General features: G+C 48.4%; 1 protein-coding gene across 1 annotated transcript; it reads left to right on the forward strand.

Annotated features, from left to right (window-relative positions):
• The first annotated feature begins 11,561 nt into the window (after positions 1–11,561).
• Positions 11,562–17,005, forward strand: PRDM8 (PR/SET domain 8). The gene is made up of 3 exons (XM_035113951.1): positions 11,562–11,780; positions 13,617–13,848; positions 15,507–17,005. Exons 1-3 carry the CDS (start codon positions 11,562–11,564, stop codon positions 17,003–17,005), a joined length of 1,950 nt encoding a protein of 649 aa, XP_034969842.1.
• Positions 17,006–24,287: the final 7,282 nt, after the last annotated feature.

Raw genomic sequence — 24,287 nt, forward strand, 5'->3', positions numbered from 1 at the left:
TTTTAGCTTCCAACTTTAAACTGCAAAGGATGGTATTCTACTGATTTCACTAATCTGAGAAAGGAGTAACTAAATAATATATCCTCTACTAGTGTCTAAATTAGCCATTCCTACGGAAACCGCCACTGTCTTTGCACTACTCAGTACCCAGTTACTGGAGACCACAGGAGGGGAGAGGGCTTGTGTGGTCAGATCCTGCTTGAGGCATCTGGGTGGCCAATGTGAGAACAGGATCGTGGACCAGATAGGACTTGGTTGCGTTCCAGCAGGCTCTCCTCCCTCAACCCACCTGGCTTCCTGTACTGCTGATTGTTCATTTGGCCTTCTTTCACCCCAGCCTCCTTTCCTGCTATTCCCCACACTGCACACCTCAACCCCCTGGGATAGCTGCACAGGAGCTCTCCGTGGTCCTGCCTCCGAAACCTTACTGGTGTTTTTCAATCTCTAGGTGCTTCAAGGTTAATGCTGAGACAGCTGTACCGACAGAGGCCAATTCAAGGCCAACCTTACCATTAGGCAGAGGGAAGAAGCTGCTTCAGGTGGCAGACTCAGGAGTGGCAGTGCTGTGAGGTGTTGGAGGACAGAACTGTGTGTGCCCCTTCATCTAGCCTGCTGCCAAAGACATTGCCCCATTGCCAATGTTGGAGTAAGATTCAATTCCCCACCCAGTCAGCTTCTGAAGATAGCATTAATGGTAGCCCCACACTGCACATTGCAGCAATCCAACTGGAAGGCTACGAGAGCATGGAACACCAGACTATTTCTGTCCAGAAGCGGCCACAGCTGATGAACTAGAGATAGCTGGTAAAAAGCACCCCATGGGCCTCTAGCAACAATGCTGGATCTACAGGCACCCCAAGCAGTGAGCCTGCTCTCTGATGGGAAGTGCAACCTGATCCAGAATAGGTTGAAGACCACCTCTCTGGGATCAGCAAACCAATTACCCACATCATCTCCACCTTGTTTGGCTTCACCATCGTTTTTTTGGCCCTCATCTGTGTGGGAATGTTAGGGATGTGGATTAGGATATATTATTAGATAGATCCTATCCAAGCTTGTGTTAGCAAGCTTCCAATATCAGCAGAGTGACATTCTCCTTTTGTGCGCAGCAAAGCGTGAGCGTTAAGTTTGTTAGAACCTCTGCAACAATATAGGCAGGCTTACGTAGAAAAGTTACAAATATGTACATCTGGAGTCTTCTTAGTAAAGTGAGGCTCCATCTGGTCTCTCTCTTGGCAGCAGACTGAGAGGGAGAACCATCCTAACTGTAGATTCCCTGGAGATGCGTTCCCATAGAAGGAGAAATGGCTAAGAGAGAGAATGGCTGCGGGCTAGGGGCTTTTGTCTGCCAGCTAATCCATCTCATCTGCAGATCTGGAGGAACAGGAACTGAACTTAGTCAGGTGTCTCTCCAGGTGAGTTCCTCTTAGTGGACACTCTAGGAACTGTTGTGACTTGTCTGCCCCAGTGTTCCATCCCACAATCTGAATTGGCCCATTACTGAACCACAGCACTAGTTCAGACTTCCACAGCCTCACCTGATGCAGAAGGCACAGAAGGAAAGAGTCTGAGGGTGATAAACTCCAAATCCCCAGATGACTGGATAAGTCCCAGTGTCATTCACTTGATTAATAATAATAATAATAATCTGGCTGGGTTTCCCCAGCCACTCTGGGCGGCTTCCAACAGAAAAATGAAATAAAATAATCTATTAAACATTAAAAGCCTCCCTAAACAGGGCTGCCTTCAGATGTCTTCTAAAAATCTGGTAGCTGTTTCCCTCAGCAACCAAATGTGTGCCTCTGAGAAGCTCACAAGCAGGATATGAAGTCCCTATGAGCCTGAGATATACTGCCTTTGCACATGGAGGTTCTGTTACACGCTGTGCCTAATAACCAAGTTTGTCTAATACTTTAAAACTCAACTTAAGCCAGTAGCCAACACCACAACTCCTAACAGTGAATTCCATGATGTGAGTTAATTATGTGACTGGTGAATAAGCACTTCCTTGCATCAGCCCCAAATCTCAAAACAATTTAATATAATGGGATGGTCCCAAGTTTCTAGTGGTCATCTAGCCCAATTTTATCCCACACTTCTTGCAAGAACATCAGGGCAACATGCATTGTTTTCCTTTCCTACCTCCCTTCCTCCTCCTCCCCCCTCATCCTCAGAACAACCCTCTGAGGTAGGTCTGGCTGAGACAGAGCTCCTGATTGGCTCACCCAGTCGGCAGCCTGACTGATGGAAGATTTGAACACAGAACTCCACGTTTGTCCTCTGACACTCCATCCAGCATACGAATCTGTTTCTCTGGTACATGGTGATGTAGATATATGTCCCCACCAAAAAATCTGGTTTCTTGCCGTTCATTGATTTCAATAAGAGGGAGTCAGCTTGATCTGCAGCTTTGCTTAAAAGGCAAGACTCACTTAAGCGTGTCTATTACCGACCTGTTGCTCCTTTTAATCGCCTGCTGAATCCTCCCGTTGAAAGTCACATAGGGTTTGCCAGTGCTAAACTTTGACTGAATCACTCACCTGTAGAAATGAAACGATTAGCCTCTCGAGGCAGCCAGAGGGAAAATGTGTCTTTTTCTGCCCACTTCTGAGACTAAACGCAATGGGTAGAAATAGTCTCAGCAGTACACTGGTGCTTAGGGATTTGGGGTGCCAACACTCTCCAAAGCAGTTGCGTCTAAAATCTGGGCGAATGTAATTGCTATGGAGAAGCTCCCTCATCGCTCTCCTCTAGCAAGATTTACCTGTGCGTTATATTTATTTTCTGGACTTTTCTCACAGTCACAACAACCCTCTGAGGGAGCTTAGGCTAGGGGAGAGTGACTGTGCTAATGTTATCCAGTGGACTGGGTGATTGGGGATCATAGCTGCCAAGTTCTCCCTTTTTTTAAGGGAAATTCCCTTATGCTAAATAGGCTTCCTCGCGAGAAAAGGGAAAACTTGGCAGCTATGGTGGGGATTTGTACCTAGGTAACTACACACACCATGTGAATTCATTGGGTGCGAGTAACAAATCTCGAATCACTGAACATACCAGAAAAATAAAGGCAGGAGTGTGTGTGTGTGTGTGTGTAAACAGACATGAACATACATTTCTCTTAACAAAACTAAAAGACAATGGGGTTTGTGCATTTAATAAGATAAATGCTGATAGCATATTATGGGGTCCTTAATCCTAATGCAGGGAGGGAATCGCAATTACAGGGAAAGGTGAGTGGTTTTTGAAATCCTTCCAGCATTCCCTGAGTGCAGAGCAAATTTACCTTCGCCTGATTAAAACAGCAGTAGTATTTTACAGCTCAACCGTAACCATGTCTACTCTGAAGTAACTCCTACTAAATTCAACGGGGCCCGGGCTTACTCCCAAGTAACTGGGGTTAGGAATGTATGTTTTAATGCTGTAAATCGCTTATATATATATATATATATATATATATATATATATATATATATATATATATATATATATATATATATATCTCGAGGCTTGTCCCTTTGCTGTCTTGCAGGGAATACACCAAGACCTCCGATGGAAGAAAAGGGAAAGTGAACCGTTGGATGCAGGAATCACCTGAGAACTTCGTGACTGTCCCCGCCCCCCCAAAGTGACCGCCATAGCTGCCAAGTTCTCCCTTTTTTAAAGGGAAATTCCCTTACGCTGAATAGGCTTCCTCGCGAGAAAAGGGAAAACTTGGCAGCTATGGTCACCGCCCCTTCTAAGGATGCGTGCATAAAGCAGAACTGTTTGTTGCAAAGGATCCAGGCGAGTTCCTGGCCTTCACCCACCAGCCCTGCTCATAGGTCACCCACCCTCCATCGGCGAGGGCAGGGGAGATCTGTGCTGCTTCCAGTCCAGATGTTTTACACTACACCTCCCATCAGCCGCGTCAACGTCAGGGAAGGGACGCGCCAATGGCAGCCCCGCCAGCCAGCTTGCGGGTCGCCTGTATAGAGGCTAGCTGCTTGGGGAACCCTAGTCTCCTCCGGCTTTCATCCAGCCGTCGCTGCTGCTGCTGCTGCTGAACTCGAATCTAGATTCCAGAATCTTTTCTTCCCATCCCCTCTCCCTCTTTCGTCATCTCCGTCTAACGCCAGAGATTCCAGCCTGCCCCTGTTGAGATGGAGGTCTCTGCTGGTGGAAGGAGTCCGTCCTTTCCTCCCCATCTTTCTTTCCACCGGGAAAGCCTCGCTAGCCTTGAAGGGGGAGGCCTGAAGGAAACCTCTGTGACAGAGGATCTGCTTTCCGACCATGCAGAAGATCTCAGGTTCAACCCCCCCAGAATCTCCAAATAGAGCTGTGGGGACGGGAATCCTGTCTACACCCCTGCAGAGCTATTACTAGCCCATTAGACAATTCTGGACTAGCTGGACCAATGGTGGCACTCAGTACTGTATAACATGCCCAACCAACATTCTTGCAGTATATATACTCATACAGTTGTGGGTCCTATTGTTGGTTGTTAAGTGTCATACAGGGACCCACGTGGCACACTGCGCTGACTTGGTATAGGGCAGCTTCCTGTGGTCCTAGGAGAGAGAGACGGGTTTTCCTGCCTGACATTGTGCTGCAGGACAGTCCCATGCTCAACAGGTGAAGAAGCTTCTCTCAGCATATCTGACCATAAGAAGAGCCTGTTGGATCAGGCTAATGGTCCATCATCCAGCTCTCAAAGTGGCCAACCAGGTTCTTGTGGGAAACCCTCAGCCAAGACCGGAGCACCAGAGCAATTCTCCGGTTCCTGTGGTTCCCAGCAACTGGCGTACAGAAGCATTATTGCCTCCAAAGGTGGAGGCAGAGAGCATAGCCATTGTGGCTAGTGGCCATTCATAGCCTTCTTCCACATGGATTTGCCTTGCTTTGCTAAAGCGGCTAATTCCCGCCTGCCAGCAGGCTGCCAATGTGCCCAGAAGAAATAGTGACCATTCAAGTCGACCTGCCCAGCGCAGTCTCACAGAAAGGACTCTAATGTCCCGTCCAGAGTCTAAGATTCCTCTTACATGGAAGTTCCGCAAGGCGTGGAACTGATACATGAGGGTCAGAACCATAGCTGTCAAGTTCTCCCCTTTTTTAAGGGAAACTCCCTTAGGCTGAATAGGCTTCCTCGCGAGAAAAGGGAAAACTTGACAGCTATGGTCAGAACCTCTGTAAGCTGCAATCCTATGCATGCTAACCCAGGAGAAAGTCCCATTGATTCAAAGGGATTTACTCCTGAGTAGTAACTACGTCTACTCAGAAGTATGTCCTGTTGAGTTCAATGGCGTTTACTGCGCGCGCGCGGGGTGTGTGTGTGTTAGGACTGGAGCCTCAGTTAAGCTCCATCCTTCCTTGGGAACCTAGGAAACATGCCTAGGTTCGATCTATACTATAGCTTTCGGTTCAGCTCCAGGCGTGTTTTCAAAGAGTCAGAGTCCTCGTAGCCTAATAAGGCGAGTTCTAAGCGGCTGGTCAACTTTATTTCGGACAGAGACGTTTTGCAAAGTTTTGCGAAGACACCTTGGAGAACGCGGGGAGATGCCCTTGACCCGGAAGGAGCCGCAGAGGCCTTGAAGAGGACCACCACGTTCTTTAGACGTCCTGGGGGTCCTCCATGCTTTGACAAATAAAAGCCAAATATTGTAAACTGTAAGTATTGTAATGAAAGGGTGTGGGGTGTGTGAATATAAAGTATGCAATTAAACCCCGAAGGTAGTGTCGATTCGCGGTGGAATCCCAAGGGTCCCTAAAAAGACAAGAGAGCTAATTTTAGAAAGGGGAGTGCATAAAGTATTCAGGGGACCTTAACCAGTGCAAAGAAGGGAAACATCAGCAAATAAAATGAAACCAACTTTAAAATGTTGTGTATTCAAAATGGGAGTGATTACAGTAGTTATCATCATTTAATAAATTTAGGGGAGGGGGTTATGTAGTATTAATTGTAGTATTAAATGTGCAGCTCCATCTGGTTCCATTGTTGCCATCAGCTTCAGCTAGACTTGCAGAGAGAGCCAGCGCGTGTCTGCTCAGTCTCAGAACTAAATCCCAGTGGATGCAATGGTACAGACGTCTCACGTTAACCTAAACACATTTGCTTGGAGGAGAGTTCCATCATTGGGACGTAGGATGCTGTTTTATACCGAGTCAGTCCATTGACCCTCCTGGATTAGTATTGTCTACACGGGCTGGCAGTGGCTCTCCTGGGTTTCAAACAGGAGAAACCCCCAGTCCTGCCTGGAGATGCCAGGGATTGAACCTGGGACGTTTTGAGCGCATAGGCGGGTGCTCTAGCACCGACCTTCCCCGTGGATTTGAATGGAAATCAATTTCAAGTCATTGGCCCCGGTTTAGAGAAAGTTAATTACCCATAAGGTTCCAGTCCTGTGCACATTTGCAGTACTTGGAAATAAACCCTTTTGAATACAATATGGGGCTCAGGTGCTTAGGGTAGGTCAGTGCGCCTGGCTGTTTACCAGAAGGTTGGTGGTTGGAGCCCACCGCGGAAAAGCTGTGGGCACGATTCTTGGATTGCAGGGGGTTGGACTAGATGACCCTCGGGGTCCCTTCCAACTCTACACTTCTATGAATTCAGCAATCATAACTTTCAGTGGGCCCAACTTTCAAGGACTCCAGGGCCGGAATCTGCCCCCGTCTCGCAAGGGGACACGCAATGTTTGCATGCTTTCTAACATGGCGAGAGTTACAGAAGCAATGGACCATGGACGCGTTGCAGGAGCGACCCTGCAATGGGAAAGCAATAGACGGCGCAGGTCAGGTGAGTAGTAGAGCACAGGCTGTGTGAGCGCCGGAGGCCCCCAGTTCCACAACTGGCACCTCCAGTTAAAAAGCATAACTGGGAAAAGACTCAGGCCGCTCCAGATATCTGCTGTCAGTCAGAACAGAGACCCAAAATAGAACGGAGATAGAGCTTTTGGTGTGAAGGGGCTTCATATGCCAAGACCCCCATGAGAACATGCTTCGTGGACCACACAGAGAAGGAACATGTGTGCGCCTCAATTCATGACAGCTCCCGCCCAATGCATTTGAGTGCCGTCCTCGTGGTACACAAACCTTTCTCTCCCAGGAGTAATTCTAGCGTACAGAGAGATATTTGTCCCAGCTCAGCTGTGTGGGTGATGATAGCAGATATTGTAGTATGAACTCTCTGCGATTCAAACAGAATACATATTTGCTGAGTGTGAAACAGCTTTCTATATTTTCTCAGTTGTGCGTCCTCCTAATGCAAATCAAGAGCAAAGCCTCTGCTCCTTGCTTCGCTTCCCTCTCCCTTGGAAATCGCAATAACGCTGCAATCCTGTAAATTCGAGGGCGAGCCGCCTCCTCGAACTTACTTCGGAGCAAGCGGAATTGGGATGAGGCTGACCAGCGCGAAAGGCAAATTCCACCGAGAAAGTCTCCTGAGCAAATGTTTACAGGGAGTTTTAAGAGAGAAGGGCATTTAAAAAAAGGAAAAAAATTTCACTGAACGCCTATGGAGAAATGAATGGCTGCAATATAGGCCATTTCTACCAGGAAGGAGTCCTCAATAAAGGCCATGGAAATGAACCGGAGTCACCCAAGAACTGTGCCTTGCCCTGCGTGATCCAAAGTCAGCCTCCTCTTAGATTCTCTCCCCCCCCCATTCCAACGGCGATGTTTACGCACCTCCAGGGACCCCCTTCATTTCTCTCCCATTGTCCTCAATGGGATTCCTCTGTGCCTGGGATCGCGCCCTGTCCACCCCTCCCCCCCCCTTTTCCCTTGGCGCGCTAATTTTTACGCACACCCTACAAGCAGCAGGGCTCCGGAGGATCTGCTTTTGAGGTGTGGGGCTCTGAGCGAGGGAGCCAAAGCTCGGAGACAGAGGGGAAAGACCTCTCCAAAATGTGCTCGGAGTGAGTAAGCGGGAGGGCGGAGGGGATGAGAAGGAAGCAGGCGAGGCTGGCGGCGAGAGGAGCAGCCGCTGGCGGAGCCCAGGAAAGAGTTAAAAGGGAGGGGAGGTGGGGCTGTCACGCGTCATTGGGCAGATTATGTGCAGCAAACAAAAACGGTGTGTCTGGGTGCCAGTCAGTCACTGCATCGGGTCCATCTGCACAAGTCCCTCTGCCTGCCTGCCTCCCTCTCCCTTCCTCCTCCTCCTCCGAGCTCTTTTTTTTTTTTTTGCACCAAGCCCACCAGAGACACGGAGCGCTGGCAGCATCTCCCCACTGCCATGGAAAATATACACTGATACAATAGATCTGGGTGCATCTCCCTTTCCCCCCTCACCCCACTTCTCAAAAAAAAAAAAAAGAACAAGGGAATCTCTCAACTCGTCAATTTTTCCTCTTTTTTGCCACTTTCTGCTGGGGATTATCAATTTTTGTGTGTTTTTTGCTTTTGCTTTTCAATCCCCTTCCTTCTGTCTTTAGGATTATAATCCTGACCTTATTCCTGGTAAGTAAAGATGCATGCGTCCTATTACAGCGTGGGGGGGATTGTTTTCGGGTTATTTCTTCCCTCTCTTTCCCGACCGTCTGTCCCCCCACAAAAAAAACCCACCCCTTCTCTCTCTTCTTTCCTTCTCTTTCCTTTCGGTTTTATTTCCTGGCAGCAAAAGGGGGGGAAAGGTGGTGGATGGAAGGAAAATGCCACGCCAGGCGGATCAGTACAAACGGTAGAGTTATAGGATGTGTTTGGATTATTATTTTGGTGGACAAGGCAGGCGGGCAATGGCTAGAAGTCGCGGTTGCATGTGTCTTTTCTTGTTTTGTTTTGTTTTAGCAAAAATCCCTCCCCCCCCCCCAAAAAAACCCAAGAAAGATCGCAGCGCAGAGAGAGAAAGAAACAGAGGGGATGAATTTGGTGGCTGCAGATACGGTCCTTTTTGAGGTTGTGAGACTATTTCAGAGAGACAGAATTCCAGTTTCTTTCTTTCTTTCTTTCTTTCTTTCTTTCTTTCTTTCTTTCTTTCTTTCTTTCTTTCTTTCTTTCTTTCTTTCTTTCTTTCTTTCTTTTCTTGAGTTGCGTCCACCGGCTTCTTTTCCCCTCCAGGATGGCTCTCTCTCGTATTGTTAGACCGAATTGCATTTTAATGACCGTGTCCCCGCTGCTGCGCGTTGTAACGCGACGACCTCCAGCACAATTATTTAAAAAGGGATCCTGTAGAAAAAGGGAAGCTTGTGTGTGTGTGTGTGTGATACATATAATTATTCATACACACACGCACACACACACATACTGGCGTGAGGGGATGCAGATTATCTCAACTAACTGAAAAGCAGGCGGAAATACACAAGTCGATTCCGCAGATGGATTTATTTCTTTTCTTCTCTCACTGCTTGATTTTCGTTTTTAACCTGGGGCGGGGTGGGGGGACGCCACCCAGAAACTACGGTATGACCTTTCAGCCGGGTAAATTAATAGATGAACTTGGCACCAGCCGATAGAAACTCCCCCCGCCCCACTCCCATCGCCTTCGGAAGACTGTAAATGTGGGGTGGAGGAGGGGGGGTAGTAACAGTTTCATTGGAGCCCAGAAAGGAAGTTTTTTAAAAATATTTATTTATTTATTTATTAAAAATCCAGTTGATTTACGTGTTTGATCATAAATAACGAAAGGGCAACAAGCAAGCCACCATAATGATATTGTTATGCAATCACCCATTTTCGGTAAATTATGGGGAATCTGCTGTTTCCTGCTTCCTCCGCCACTCCGAGCCAGTTTGCAAAGCAGTCGGGAGAACAGTGTCTTGTTACACTGATAATGAAGGGAAGAATCAAAGACTTGATCCCTGTAAAATAAAAAAGTAAATTAAAGGTTTCGCGTGCAGGCCGAGTTGGGGGGGTGTTCTTTTAAGCTCACGGCCATCCCCGCTCGCCTTCCTAATAATGCACATAGGCCTCCTCTGAATGGGGCGACCCCATTCTCCACCTGGTGGCCACGATCCGAGGGGGGTAGCCTCCTGCGCACGCCCCGCCGAAGGCACGCGGGCCTTGCGCAGGAGACCTTCCAGTGTAGCGCTCCCTGGAATGGCTTCTTTAAAACGGATCCATTTCCTTCTACCTAATCAGTCGGTTCCTTTTAACCCAGGGCACATTTGGGGACAGCCCTACATTATTCATTTTCTATCCAATATCTTTTTCTTAAAAAAAAAAGACAAGAAACTTATTTTATTTTTAAGGTTAAATTAGAAGCGGTTGTTGTTGCTATTCTCATTGGCCACGAATGCGTCCCCGCTTACAGTTCCCAAGCCTGGCTAGCGTCGGGGCTTGGACGCGTCCCCGTGTACGACAAGGGAGCTGGGATTCGCCCGCCTCCCATAAATAAGCGTGCCGAGGTAAGAAATAATTACCTCTGCTCGCTGCTTTTAATTAAAGTCTCCGAGGGAAAGTGCGGGATTATGGTAATGAGCAGACATACGTTCCCTCTTGTAGACTCCGGCGAAAGGTTAGCTGACATCAAATCAGCGACACTGACAAGGCACTCCAAATCCATTTGCCACGCCGGCCCGTCACCAGCCTTGCGCAGGGCGGGGAAAGGGAGTCCGGACCTTCCCTTGAGCTGCCAGGGCGAAGGAGGCCCAAACGGACCTCTACACTATTCTGGGACGGGAGCTTTCGAGGCGGACGGAGGCGGACGCGCGGGGACAAGGCCCTCCTGGTGCGAAGTTCCAAGAAATGCGTGCTGAATCAAAAGGAAGGGAGCTGAGAAGCGCCCGGGGAATTTTGCCGCTGACTTTCAGTGGCAAAGGCCGGGTGTGGATTTTACCCACATATCACAGGGCTGAAAAGGCTGCGTTAGGTAGCGAGCCTGCGCTTCTGTCTGTCTTTGCCTGTGCTTCATTCTGTCTCGACAAGACATCTCCATTCAGTCGCTAGGATCCCTCGCGTTTTGGTTTCACCCCTTCCTTCTTTACTTTTCAAAAGGCGTTGCATCACCTAGCCATTTCCTTCGCGTGAAATGATATACCGACCCTGTTTTGCTTCACCTTTCAGCCAACGCTTCTTTTGAATGACGAGAACGTTACTCTCAAGTGACAGAGTTTAGTATAGTGCTTCAAATAAGTTATCTTTCGGATTATTATTATTATTATGAATGCTGCTGCTGCTGCTTTGGCATTGTTTATCCGGTCAAAGTTATGCGCTTTTAAGTCCTGCTGATTTGAATGAAAGAAGCCCAGTTGCATCATCCATTACTCGGAAAAAGTACCGGTGAATCTTATTCTGTCCAGCGAGGCTTCCTTCCGAGTAAGCTTGCACAGGATCGCAGGTTTACTCATACGATTAAATGAAATACATGGGACTTCAGAGGACATATCTGGGTGAATTACGTGTTGTTGTTGTTGCTCGTACGATGCAATTCAGTATGAAGTTCCTATTTGCGCCTTCCTTCCAAACGAGCGTGTTATTATGTATGCGCGTCTAGATCTTTTGTCTTGGACATGTTGGCTTAGGACAGACTTCCAGATAGAACCATCATTCGGGAATGTCTCTCGGAGCCACCGAGGGCGCCCCTACCACTTGACTGAGCTCTTTATCCTTCCTTCTTTCCTCCCTCCCTTCCTATCCCCCCCTGTTTTCCAGTGATGGAGGACACCGCGATGCACAGAGGGATATGGGATGGAGACGCCAAAGCGGTCCAGCAGTGTCTGACGGACATTTTCACCAGCGTTTACACCACTTGTGACATCCCGGAAAACGCCATCTTCGGCCCTTGCGTCCTCAGCCATACCTCGCTCTACGACAGCATCGCTTTCGTCGCGCTCAAGTCCACCGACAAGAGGACCGTGCCCTATATATTCAGGGTAAGGGCTAAGGGGGTGGTGAGGGGAGGATTTCTGTCTTGCCGAGGCGAAAAGCACAGAGATCCACCAGCCCGCTAACCTTGGCTTTAAGGCAGCAGCTAGTCCTCCGGTCCTGAACATTATCTCCAAGTCAGGGGAATTAATAGGATCGAGAATCAGCATGCCTTTGTAATCCTAAAGCACATTAATTCGGAAGTAAATCCAATTGCATCTAAGGGAGGTGGGGTTGATTCTGAACATCCCAATCCTAAATTTCTTATGTGGAAGCTTAACTGAAACGAACGAGTTACTTCTGAGCTATTGTGTTTAAGAAGACCGGGGTCAAGGTGTCTTAGAAACTGAAGCGAAACCAAACCAATAGGCTTTGCTTCGAATAAAATCTTGAGGATCCAGTCTGCCAATCAACTCAATCCAAGGATTGTGTCTTCATTGGGCTGCGGATCGAGAACTGTATGCTCCCCCCCCCCTTTAGGGACACAGAAGCGATTTTTAAAATTTAAAGAATCGTTTTAGCAAATGCCCGGGTGTGAATATGAAATAGTGTGGGAAATGGAGGATTCGCAGTGAACATTTCACCTGTTTAAACAGGACGTTTCATTCCAACCCAAAACATCTTTCAGCTCTTGCGAGGGGGGTGGGTAGAATAAGGGAGGGAAAAGAGGAGAAAGGACGGGGTAGAATCCTGCTGGCGTTTGCTCCTTGCGCCACCTGCCATGGAATAGTTCAAAGGAAAGGATCCGTAGGATTATTAAATCCCGGGGGACTTTGGTCTCCCTATCAGCTGCTCCTTCATGCGCGCACACAATTCATCGGGAAAATTAGGTGAAGACCAGTCCCATCCAGCCTCTAAATTAATCCAAAGTGCCTGGATTTCATTCAAGCCTATTTTAGGCTGCGACCTTGCGCGGGGGGCGGGGGGGGAGTTCCTTCTTATAGTGCTTCATGCAGAAATAAATGGGGACCAGAAGTGCAAATGGTATTGACTTCGTGATTAGAGGGGTTCCCATTGAAGAACGATTTCTGAGCGATCTGTTTAGAGTGTGTGTATGTGTGTAAACTGGACAAAATGTCCGAGCTGTGCTTGGTAATTGGGCTGAATACAGTGCGCATTTCTCCTCATAATCGCTTTACCCTTAATGCCCAGACTTAAGCTCATTCAACAACTTTTTTTAAAAAAGAGTCTAGACTAGGAGGAACTGATTCGCATCCGCATCCGCACTGCTATGCCAATGATGATTTAGCAGGCGTTGGGGGAGAGCCGCCCCGTTTTAAATCAATATACTTGTTAATGAGTCGAGATGGGTGAAAGCGATCCTTTTGAATACCTTTCTTTCAGGCTCCGGGGGCTTCGCCGCAGCGCGTTTATGAGCGCATCAGGGCTTTGCTTTCGCCAGCGAAATACATTTATTTGCAGTATCGTTTTCATCTTATTAGCTCGATTTATTCACCACCACATCCGCCTCCTGAGCCCACGAAATAGGTCTAATAGGTCACATTACTTTTTTTCTTTTGGCTGCCTAGACGTCACGTAGTTTACCTGAGGTTTTTTTTTATTATGTATATGGACGTTCCCAGTGTGCTCAGGAGTCGCAGCCTAAGACTTAAACTCGGAGGGTCGTGAGCAGGTTGGGGCCGAAGCAGAACTCCCCTTCGTTGAAAGGCGGCAGGATTGGACCTTTCGGTTTTTAAGTCCGTCACTCTGGAAAAGCTGGGGCGCTGTGTCCTGACGATCCAAGCGCTTTCTTCATGGGGGGAGGGACACCTCCGCGTCTGGATTTGAGGAGGCTGGTGGGCGGAGTGTCCTGTTTTAATGGCGTCGCCGTTCCTCCCTTCCAGGTAGACACCTCGGCAGCCAACGGCTCCTCGGAAGGCTTAATGTGGCTGCGGCTGGTCCAGTCTGCCAGAGACAAAGAGGAGCAAAACCTCGAAGCCTACATTAAAAATGGACAATTGTTTTACCGCTCCCTCCGACGGATTGCCAAAGACGAGGAATTATTGGTTTGGTACGGGAAGGAGCTGACCGAATTACTCCTGCTGAGCACCGCCAGGACGCACAGCAAAATGAATGGTAGGTGAAGGCTTGTTCCGGTGGGGTCTGTCGGGGGACGGGGGGTTAATGGTTCTAGAACAGAGGAGAGAACGGGGAGAAATCCCAAAACCAGCCACAAAACGGGCCGAGCCAATTTAGCAGGGACAAATTAAGGTTGTTCCTGCATTCTATCGCGTCCAACTTTACAACATTTGGAAACACCAGATTAGCTGGAAGACTGTTAATACCCTAAAATTCCCACAGCATTAAAAAGGATAAAGGGAACTGGGGAGGGAGGCGAGACCCCCCCCCCAAAGCTTCCCAAAACTTTGGGTGCTGAAAGGTTTTAGCAATATTATCCACAGCACTCTGAAGAGAGTAAGGGAAACTTGATATTTCATTATAGTTACACTGGCCTCTCCTTTCCTGTCTCCTTGGAAATGCGGTTTGTAAGCTCCTCGGGACAGGGACTTCCTATTGGTTGGACATTCCAAACGCAGTCTGAGAGGAAGTCCCATTTAGCACAGTGGAACTGAGTAGACAGTGGCTTCAATATTCCTTCATGTGCCACTGTGCCTTGCTGCTGCTGGATTAACGACAGCCAGTTAGGGGAGAAAGTTGACCCTGGTGAAGGACTAGCCCGCATGTTGCTGGAAATCTTGCAAAGCTGGAGCAGGCAAACCTTGATGTGTCCTGCTACATACCTCCTTCCCTAAGGAAGCCTACTCAGGATCCCTTAACACAGATGGGATTGTGCTGGAAGCCCTGTGGCTTGAACTATTTGATTTTGAGCATGTCCTGTATAAATATGAAAACATCTGTAGACCTCAGAAACTCCTGCAAAAAATGTAGGACAAAAGGATGCAAATGAAGCCATCTCTCTATTAAATAATAGTAACAATAGTACAGGTCTATTCTTGTTTGTTGGGTGGAACTAATGCCCCGAATAGGAATCCTCACCATCTCACGAACTCATTCAATCTACATTCCTACTCGGATGGACACTTGTATTACTCAGCTGATCTCTTAATGGATTAAGCTAAATAATAAACCAGGCTGTTGGGGTTTTGGCACTGTAGAACCTACAGAAGTTCTATTGGTCAGCCAATGCTAGTCCTTGCAGTGTTCTTAAAAACTACTCCTAAAGACTGGTTGGCCTCCTAAATGGCCTTAATTTAGTGTGACGCAGCAATTGGCTTGGCAATAGAAAATAGTATCCAGTCCCTGCAAGAGCAAGCCACAACCTTGCAGGGTGGGGCTTTGTGAGAGTAAAACAGGCCCCGAGCTCCTTGAAGTTCAAGGTAGCTTGCATTTTCACATATGGAATTCAATGATTATTATTTTTAGTTAAACAATTGACCATGGGCATTTTGTAGACTTCAAGGTCTACAAAATCCTTCGCAGGAGATTATCATGGCAAATGTTGTAGAGTCTTAAAGGTAACTCAGAAGCCCCTCTGAGTCTGTTCCCACAGATGCTAGGTTTGCTGTGGGTGCAAAAAGTTTCCTGCAAGGCACTGCTATCTCTGAGAGGCTACGAGTCTAGGAGGATCCTAAAGGTGTGTGGATCCTAAACGGAGGTTTTAGATCAGTCGCCCTTGGGTCCTGCAAGGGACTATTTGGCGAGTGGACTTGTTGGAGCAGATGACTAACGGACTGTTTTCCTGTACGTCTGTGTTGCTTCCTCCGTCGCTCCAGAGTCGCCCCCTTATACTTGCATCGAGTGCAGCCAGCGCTTCCAGTTCGAGTTCCCGTACGTGGCGCACCAGCGCTTCCGCTGCCCCAAGCGACTGCACGCCGCAGACAGCAGCCCGGCCGACGACTCCGGCACCAAGGACAGCAACACCAAGGAGCAGGAGGGCGCCCTGGGGCCAGGAGCCACCAAGTTCCACGGCAAGCCCACCGGGGGCGCCACGCCTCAGCACCCCCCGCCCCAGCGCCAGCGCCACTACCACGGCACTCAGGACAGCAACGGCAACGCGGGCGTGACCAAGCCTTCCACGGACTTCCACAACTTGGCGCGCGAGCTGGAGAACTCGCGGCACAACAGCAGCTCCCCCAGCAGCCGGGAGCAGCTGGAGGGCAGCCCGGACGCCAGCCAGAGCCACGGCAGCAGAGCCAAGAGGAAATACCCGGCCGGGGAGCAGCTGGCGGAGGAGAGAGGAGCAGCGGCGGCAGCGGCTAGGGGGCGCTTGGAGAGGCCGGTGCCTTCTTCGCCGAAGGAGGAGCTGGTGTGCACCCCGCAGCAGCAATACCGGCCGGCGGGGAGCTATTTCGGCCTGGAGGAGAGCAGCCGTCTGTTCGGCCCGCCCAGCCCGGAGACTGGAGAAGCCAAGAGGAGCGCCTTCGTGGAAGTGAAGAAGGCCTCCCGAGGGCTGGAAGCAGGCGACGAGGAGAAAGAGCGAGGCTCCCCGGGCAGCGCGCAAGCGGGCGGCGCGGCGGACAAGGCGCCCGGGCACCTGCTGGGCGCGCGCTCCGGCGCCAGCGCCTTCTCCACGGTGCCCTCCTCGCAGCCTTCCAGCGTGGGCAGCCCCGAGGAGAGGAAGAGCGCGTTCTCGCAGCCCGCGAGATCCACTTTCTCCACTTCGTCGGCCTCTTCGTCGGCCCACGTTACGCAGCTCGTGCTGGGTCAGAAGCTGAGCGCGCTGGTGGAAGCCGGCTGCCACGCGGGCGCGGAAGGAGGCGCGCGCCTTTACGCGCCAGACCCGCTGGCGGTCAAACTGCAGGGCGCGCCCGTGGAACTGAACGGCGGCGGAGGAGGAGTAGCAGGAGTAGGAGGAGCAGTCGGGGCTGGAGGAGCAGTCGGAGCTGGGGGCACCGCGGGAGGGGGCGGGCTGCCCAAGCAAAGCCCCTTCCTATACGCCACCACCTTTTGGCCCAAGAGCTCGGCAGCGGCGGTGGCGGCAGCAGCGGCGGCAGCGGGTCCCCTCCAGCTGCAGCTGCCCTCGGCCCTAACGCTGCTGCCGCCGTCCTTCACTTCGCTGTGCCTGCCGGCGCAGAACTGGTGCGCCAAGTGCAACGCCTCCTTCCGCATGACCTCCGACTTGGTTTACCACATGCGCTCCCATCACAAAAAGGAGTACGCGCTCGAGCCGCTGGTCAAGAGGCGGCGCGAGGAGAAGCTGAAGTGCCCCATATGCAACGAGTCCTTTCGGGAGCGGCACCACCTCTCCAGGCACATGACTTCGCACAACTGAGGCTGGCCTGGCTGTGCGCGCCGAAACCCCAAGCGCAGCGCAACTTTCAGCGCCTCCTGCCCAGCCCACTGCCACCCCTCTTCCTCCTCCTCCAAGGAATTCTGGGAATTGTAGGTTCTGGGAAATCTCTCTAGTGGAGAATTTCATGACACCGGGACAAACGTTCAACTTCCCAGAATTCTTTTGGGTATGCTGTGAAGGCGAAACCGGTTTCAAGCTGGTCTGCATTTGTAGTGTCCAGGTTTCCAAAGAGAGGGGGAGCACAATCCGGCATATCCATGTGCACACACACCTATAGGCCTGTATCCCTGGGGTGAGAGACACACTCACGGGCACTTAAAATGCAAAGTAACATTTGCACCATGAGCAAGGAGAGGAGGAGCAGGGTGATGGAGGCTACAGGTCAGGCATCCCAGAATAGTTCTGGAGTAGCCTCCTTGATTCCCACCAAAGCTTCAACAGAAGGCTTTAAAGGGCCCCTAAAATGGAAGTAACTGCAGAGTCTTTGATTTTTACATGATACCTCCAGAATATTCCACAAAGCAATTCATAGCTTCATCAACTTCTGATGAATTAACTTTCACAACTTGCCTAACCCTATGTCATGCCACTTTTTCTGTTTTTTTTTTTAAAGCAGTCACAAGATTTCAGATATTATTGTTTACTGCTACTACTATTGCTGCTTTGAGTGACTGGATTGTAACCAGAGGCAATACTGTAAATTATTTTCACTGGAATAGCTGTGACTCCATGTTAAGCTGTTGTGGGATGGGCCTTAAGAATGCCAGAGCCCTAAAATAATCTAATTAATTTTGGAACGAGACTTTCAAACCTAGGGGGACATGTGTGCAATCCTATGAAAGTCCCACAACTCTGGGAGCCCTTCATAAACATGCATAGGATGTGACTGTATGTGGAATGGTTTTAGAGCAGGGACGGAACACCTTGGGTCTGTGGCCTGGATGCAGCCCCCTCCCCTAGGCCCCTCTCTGGCCCTCAGGCCATGCAACGGAGGCCACACCCTTCTCTGCAAACCACACTCCTCACTGGCCCTGCTGTGAATGTTCCTTGAGAACTTTTGCCTGGCTGGGATATGCAATTGAATGGTGATAGTAGTGCTTCTTGCCCACTTGCATGGATAGAGATGTGATGTAGCTTAGCATACAAAGGTGAGCTGTTGTATCTGTTGCTCTGCTCACTATTGCCACTGGTCCCCCACACTTTTGCCTCTCCCCACTCTGGCAATATGGCCTGCCAAAAGCTGAAAGCCTGCCATGCCAGGATGTGACCCTCAGGGAGGAAAAAGGTTCCCCAGCCCTGAGTTGAGAGTGAGCTGTGTGGCTGCTGGGTTTCTTTGAAGGCATTCTTTGAGAGCATCTCAACCCTCTCTTGGAACTGACAGGAAACGGAAATGTAATGGAAGATGTAAGCCAAGTTGAGGCATGCATGGCACCTCCCCTTCTCCAGTACAAAACGGGCCTGGATTTTATCACCCTGATGTTATGTGTGCTGAGTCCCAAATGTCTGCTTCTGTTCTGATAGCACTGAAGGTGAGCAAAGTGCCAACTGGTCCTCCTAAACAAATAGTTGTTTAGGTGGTCAAATAGATTAGGAGGGGGTGAGGGAAACAATGGGGATATTTCATACAATACAGGTAGAAACGAGAACAGGTTGCAGACCCAACCAAGAAAATCTGAAGCAAAGAGTCACCCTTCATTTACATTTATCCTTTTTAGCTGCAGAACCTTGGAAGTTTTTTCCCACTTCAAAAAGAAAGGGAGGGCACTCGTGCTCAATCTGAAATAAAATAAAATGGGGAGGAACAGAACTATATATGCCGCCTTGATCTCCTTGGAGGAAAGGCAGGATATAATAAATGAAATAAAAGCACTTTCTCATTAGTAATCCCAGGGCCATTCCAACAGCTGGAGCATTGCACCATAGCAGCACCAGAAGTTGAACAGTCATAGCTTCTTCTTTTTTTCTTTTCTTTTCTTGGCCTCCTGTTGCTCTGCACATATTCATGGTCTCTGCATTACTACTATTTTATTGGAGTCCCTTGCAAATTTAAGCCTGAAATCTTGTGCATGCTTACTCACAAGAAAGTCCCATTGGGATGAACTGGGCTCGCCTCAGAGTACACACCTTGGTTTGCATGTGCATTTAGGGTTATTACGGTCTCTGCATATTGAGAGCCTTTCTGCTTCTCTTGGGCACCGAGGCCAACCACAAATGAAGCAAAACACCCCAAATCACTGTTGAAAATCTTATGCCTGTGCATAATATGTTTACCTTGCATAAATTTTTATTAAAAATAAAATAAAAGGTGGTGGGTGGGTTTCTTTGTTTTTTTTCCTCCTTTTGTTTCAAATGCACGCATTTTCACTTTCCAAAAAAAGTAAATAACTTTTAATAGTACATTTTTTAAATGTCATATATTGCAACATATTGATGCATTTGTCATACGTTTCTACTTAAATTATTAAGCACTTATGGTTTAGCTGTAATAATAACTATATGTGAGGGTAAAAATTTTATTTTAGATATAAAGCAAAATTTTAAAAAAAATACTGAAAGAGGATGCAATGCTTTTCTTCTTTATTTGATGACAGTCTCTCTCCCTCCCTCCCTCTCTCTGCAAAAATAATAGTAATAAAATCCATACTTGAATTCGTTTTATGTTTCCAATGGGAAGATTGCATGTTCCACATTAAAAAGATTATGGACTTTGATGCAGAATGTCATCAATTCTGTAAATACGGGATTTCCTTTTAATACAAAGTGTAATTTTGTGCCAGTGAAATGAAGTATGAATAACTAGTTATGTGTTTCTTTTCTTTCCTTTTCTTGAACAACAACAACTACAACAACAACAACAACAAAAAGATTTATTAAACTTTATAGTTTATCTGAGTATGTTGGATGCTTTGACAATAAATGACTTTATTTTCTTCAAAAGCACTTGGATGTGATAAAGGCCTTTTTAAGAAAAGGTCAGGGCGCGTGTGGGGGGAGTGGGGAGTGTCGAATGCTACAATTTCTTTGCAAAGCAGAGGTTGGGAAGAAATATAACTTCAAGTTCAGAGTACCAAACAGTCAGGCAGTAGTGGAAATCTAGGTGTGGAGTTTTTCTTTCTTTCTCAAATTCTTGAAGAGAATCTGATCTCTAAAGTGGAAGGAGAAGCCCATCCCTGGGGTGTTGCGATGGGAAAGTCAGAGTTTGCAATATTTCTGCTTCCCTGCGGATTCCTCCACCCCAAACAGCAGCGTCCCAGGCCCAGCGGATCTTTGAAGGCAAACGCAATGCGCAATCTTCGAAGCGACAAGCCCGAGAAGCGCTGCCTAAGCGCTACAGAACTGCTGCAGAAAGAATATGGCATTTGATTACTTTAGCTTCGCATTTCTAGCTGATACGCGGCTGGGCACATCCTATTGGCGACTGTACGCGCACTGGCTTCCAGGTCAGCATGCAGAGACTAGGACTTCCACACGGAAGGCAGATCCCATTCAACCCAGTGGGACTTTAAAATAAGCACCCATAGCATCAGGCTGCGTTCCTAGGTGGTGGAAACACCTTCTGTTGATTAAAACCAGAAGCGGAACTAAGGTCCAAACCAGGGAGGTCTGCGACTGGTTCTTCTCGGCTTTCTGTTGTTACTTTTTAACGCACCCGCGATGGGACTTTTGCCTAGTGCTTTTAGATTGCCCTAGCATGGCTCCTTGCTGCATACTAAGGTACTAGGAGGGTAACAGCGCAATCCCAACTGTCTACTATTGAATTCAATGGCGTTAGGAATGCTGAGACCTACTGAAGTCAGTGGGCATTTCATTGGGGTACCTTAGGATCACCTTGCGCGGCTGAAGTCCTTTGCATGCTTCCTTGAGAGTAACGGCTCCTGCACGTGTCTACCTAGAAGTAAGGGCCACTGAGTTCAATGGAACTTGCTTCTAGGTAGGATTTCTTGCTGGGCACTGCAAAACCTGAAGTCTGATCCTATGTTAAGAAGTAAGCAACTTATTCCTAGGAGAGACTGCATTCTTTCCAAGCCAGCTTGGATTTGGCTCTGGCTGCCGGGCCCCATGGCTTCAGAGGGGTAGAGTGCTACAAACCAGCTAATTCTGGCATTTGGTTGGCAACCCGATCTAAAAATACATTATGTTTGGAATTAGTCCCGTTGGCTTCAAAGCAAGGTTGTATTTTGGGAGTTTAGAAATCTTTGACACACGACCTTAACTAGGAAGCAATTGCCTCCGGTTGAAACCCTGTGGCACTTCGTCCAAGAAAGTAAGCTTAATAATCATAGCATTATTCTCTGCTATAAAGACCTGCATGGAGGGATCCTGTTTAATTCAGAAATTGAAATTCAGAAGTTGAAATTTAACCGCAGTGAGGTTACCACATAGCTACGGAATATCACCTATTGTTGCTTGTGTACGTTGCCTTAAACACGCGTACCCAAGCCATTTATCTCAGTCCTATGCAAAGTGTAAATGCTGTGAGGTGTAGCCTGGGCCTGTTTATTCGTAAGTAAGTCGACTCATAAGCACCAACAGCTGCAACCCTATTTTTACTTACTGGGGAATAAACTCCATAGAATTCAATGGAACACTTCGCTGTAAACTCGCAAAGCATCAGACCGCGATTGAGAATCTAAGCACACTGACTTCGGAACAAGCCTCCATTCAGCTCAGAGGGACCTACTTCCCAGTAAACCCAGTAAGCAGGAGGTTTATTATATATTTGTTTATTATATTTATTGTTTATAAGTGTGTGCTTGGTGCAAAGAGGCACCCACTGTATGTGTAATCAACCGTCAACCCCCAAATCATATCGGTTTGTGTTGGGAATCAATACCGTCCTTACAAAGCGGCACATACCGGTACTAATCCCGATTCACAGGTCCAAGCGCTGAATTGTAAACCGGATTCGTTCTATTAAGAAGGGCAGGAAATGTCAAAACACCACCCCACCCCCGGCACGCAATACGTTAGACTGCGCGCATTGATTCCATTTCATGAACGTCTAAATCTTATGTGTATAAGATGTGTTTAATATATATATTAAAAGCAACCACAACGTATGCTTTTAAAATGCACTAATTTTGAACATATCTACCGTAAGAGCGGGGCTTTGACTTTTGCCATCAAATCTTGATTGTCACTTCGACACCTGAAATAGCGCCCCCGGAATGAGCCACGGGTACTGCAAGCTAGGGCGGGGGGAAAAGAGGCGCAAAGCCCGTATTTACAGTACTGTACTTGGATTCCAGCGGGGCTGAGGGATGGGCTTTACACCGAGTCACACCGTTGCTTCATCCAGCTCAAGGATTGAACCTCGTACCTTTGAGCTTCGTGCTTTCATCCACCACAACTGATGCAAAACTGCCGTGAAAAAATTCATCAGTCCAGTTAGCAAGAGGAAACGGTAGGTTCCTTCTGGTGACGCTTTTAGGCTGCATACGAACTAGATACATTTAAAGCACCACTCGAAGCAAACTCTTCCTCACCGAGAATTCTGGGCATTGTAGTTTACCCCTCCCAGAGTTACAACCCTTAATAAATTACAGTAATTTATGTAAATTCTGGATTGGGTTGTAACTCTGCGGCTTGACAATGCAATCCCAGCAGCTCTACTTAGATAGAAGCTAGTCTCCATGGGGCATGGTCCCCGGTAACTGGATCTGGTTCGTACACCAATTTGGGAGCAAGCCTCTTTGAGTTCGGATGGTTTCATCTATGGATATTTACTCGGCAGTAGGTACGGCGGGATGCAATGAGACTTTCTTTCTAAGGGAGTGTGCATTGGGTTGCAGCCAGGCGGTTCAATCCTACTCGTGTTTACTTGGAAGTAACTATCCCCCGATGAACAGCGTGGTTTAAAAGTAAGTGTGGTTAAGACAGTCCTCGAAGAAACGTGCGCAGTGTGCCTTGCAGCTCCGTAGAAACCTCAGAGTCCTAAGACTTTAAGTTCAAAGTCTTAGACAATGTTAGGTGAGGGCGGGGGGGAGGGAATAAAATCCAAATGGCTACAGGGCTTGTGGCTTTATGCGTTGTGTGGATCGGACGCCTTCTCAGTAGTACAATGATTCCCTGGACGATTTCTAAAGTCCCAACTTGTTTTTGCATGAATTAATCTGGTTTTTCAACTCCATTTATTGCATGTTATTCCCCCCCCCCCATGCAAACCGGAACAAGGTGGAGATGCGGGAGGAAGGCCCTCATCCATCTAGCATCATAGAAAGTGTTATTTGGAGTTGGGGCGGGAGGGAGAAGCACGTGCTCCAAGGAGGATACCAGCGCTCAGGAACTTTCAGTTGGAAGGTTCCAATTGGGTTGTTCTTGGCGTTCCATTAGGAACGTTGGCAGGAGGGTTCGAACGTCCCGCATCGCTCTTTGCCTTCCCCTCCCTTTTCGAATGAATGAGATGAATCGCAACCGTGCAAGGCTGCGAGCCGGGGCTTGCAACCGCGGTGCCTTTCCAGAGGCAGCTGCGGGATTCGAGTCTACAACTCACCTCCGCTGAACCTTGCTAGTTTTGCCAACCCAGTTGAAGCTAATGGAAGAAGTTACATTGATGGCGACTCTAGTTACCAGTCAATACTCCATAAAAGGAACAGGTGAGGGGGTATCCTCACAAAAAACATTCCCAGCGCGCGCATACCACATGAAAACAGGTCACGTTAAAAGTTCTCTCTTGTTCCAGATTTCTTCATTTGCCTCCCTCTTAAATGCGATGGAAATGTTGCGTTTCTGAAAGGAACATACATTCTCGTGATTATAATGTGACCCTTCGGAAAGGCTGCACAGAACGCAGCTCTGCACGCCTAGCGCAATCCAGGCGCCTGCCTTGGCTAGGGTTTACAGAACCGAAGCAGCAGCGGTGAAATCTTGACATCCCGGAGGAAAGCGAGGTGCAGAAAGCATTATTCCCCTTCCGCCAATTTCCCATCCCTCTCCCTGCTTCAGACACACAAGTTCCCGTCCTCCAAAAAATTCTAGTATAGAAGGGGTTTGCACCCGAGGAAGGGAGTGCCAACTGCAGCCAGCTATATGATTCCCTCTCCAGCTTGCAACCCTACTTCCCCATTCTGTATCTGTAAGCGGAGGTGGAGGGGGGGTAACATGTAGCTTTCCAGGTGTTGCTGAACTAAAGCTCCCTCCCTCATCGCCACTGGCCAAGCTGGCTGGGGGATGATGGGAGTTGTAGTTCACCAAGCCAGCGTAGTGCGGTGGTTAGAGGGTCAGACTAGGACCAGGGTTCAAATCTCTACTGGCCATGAAG

The sequence above is a fragment of the Zootoca vivipara genome, chromosome 9, assembly GCF_963506605.1.
Source record: "Zootoca vivipara chromosome 9, rZooViv1.1, whole genome shotgun sequence".
NCBI classification, from domain to species: domain Eukaryota; kingdom Metazoa; phylum Chordata; class Lepidosauria; order Squamata; family Lacertidae; genus Zootoca; species Zootoca vivipara.

Excerpts from the sequence above, each read along its gene's own strand:
- PRDM8 (XM_035113951.1), top strand. The coding sequence starts at position 11,562 with ATGGAGGACACCGCGATGCACAGAGGGATATGGGATGGAGACGCCAAA. Across the intron at positions 11,781-13,616 it reads CCGTGCCCTATATATTCAGG|GTAGACACCTCGGCAGCCAA; the intron begins GTAAGGGCTAAG and ends CCTCCCTTCCAG. Across the intron at positions 13,849-15,506 it reads GACGCACAGCAAAATGAATG|AGTCGCCCCCTTATACTTGC; the intron begins GTAGGTGAAGGC and ends CCGTCGCTCCAG.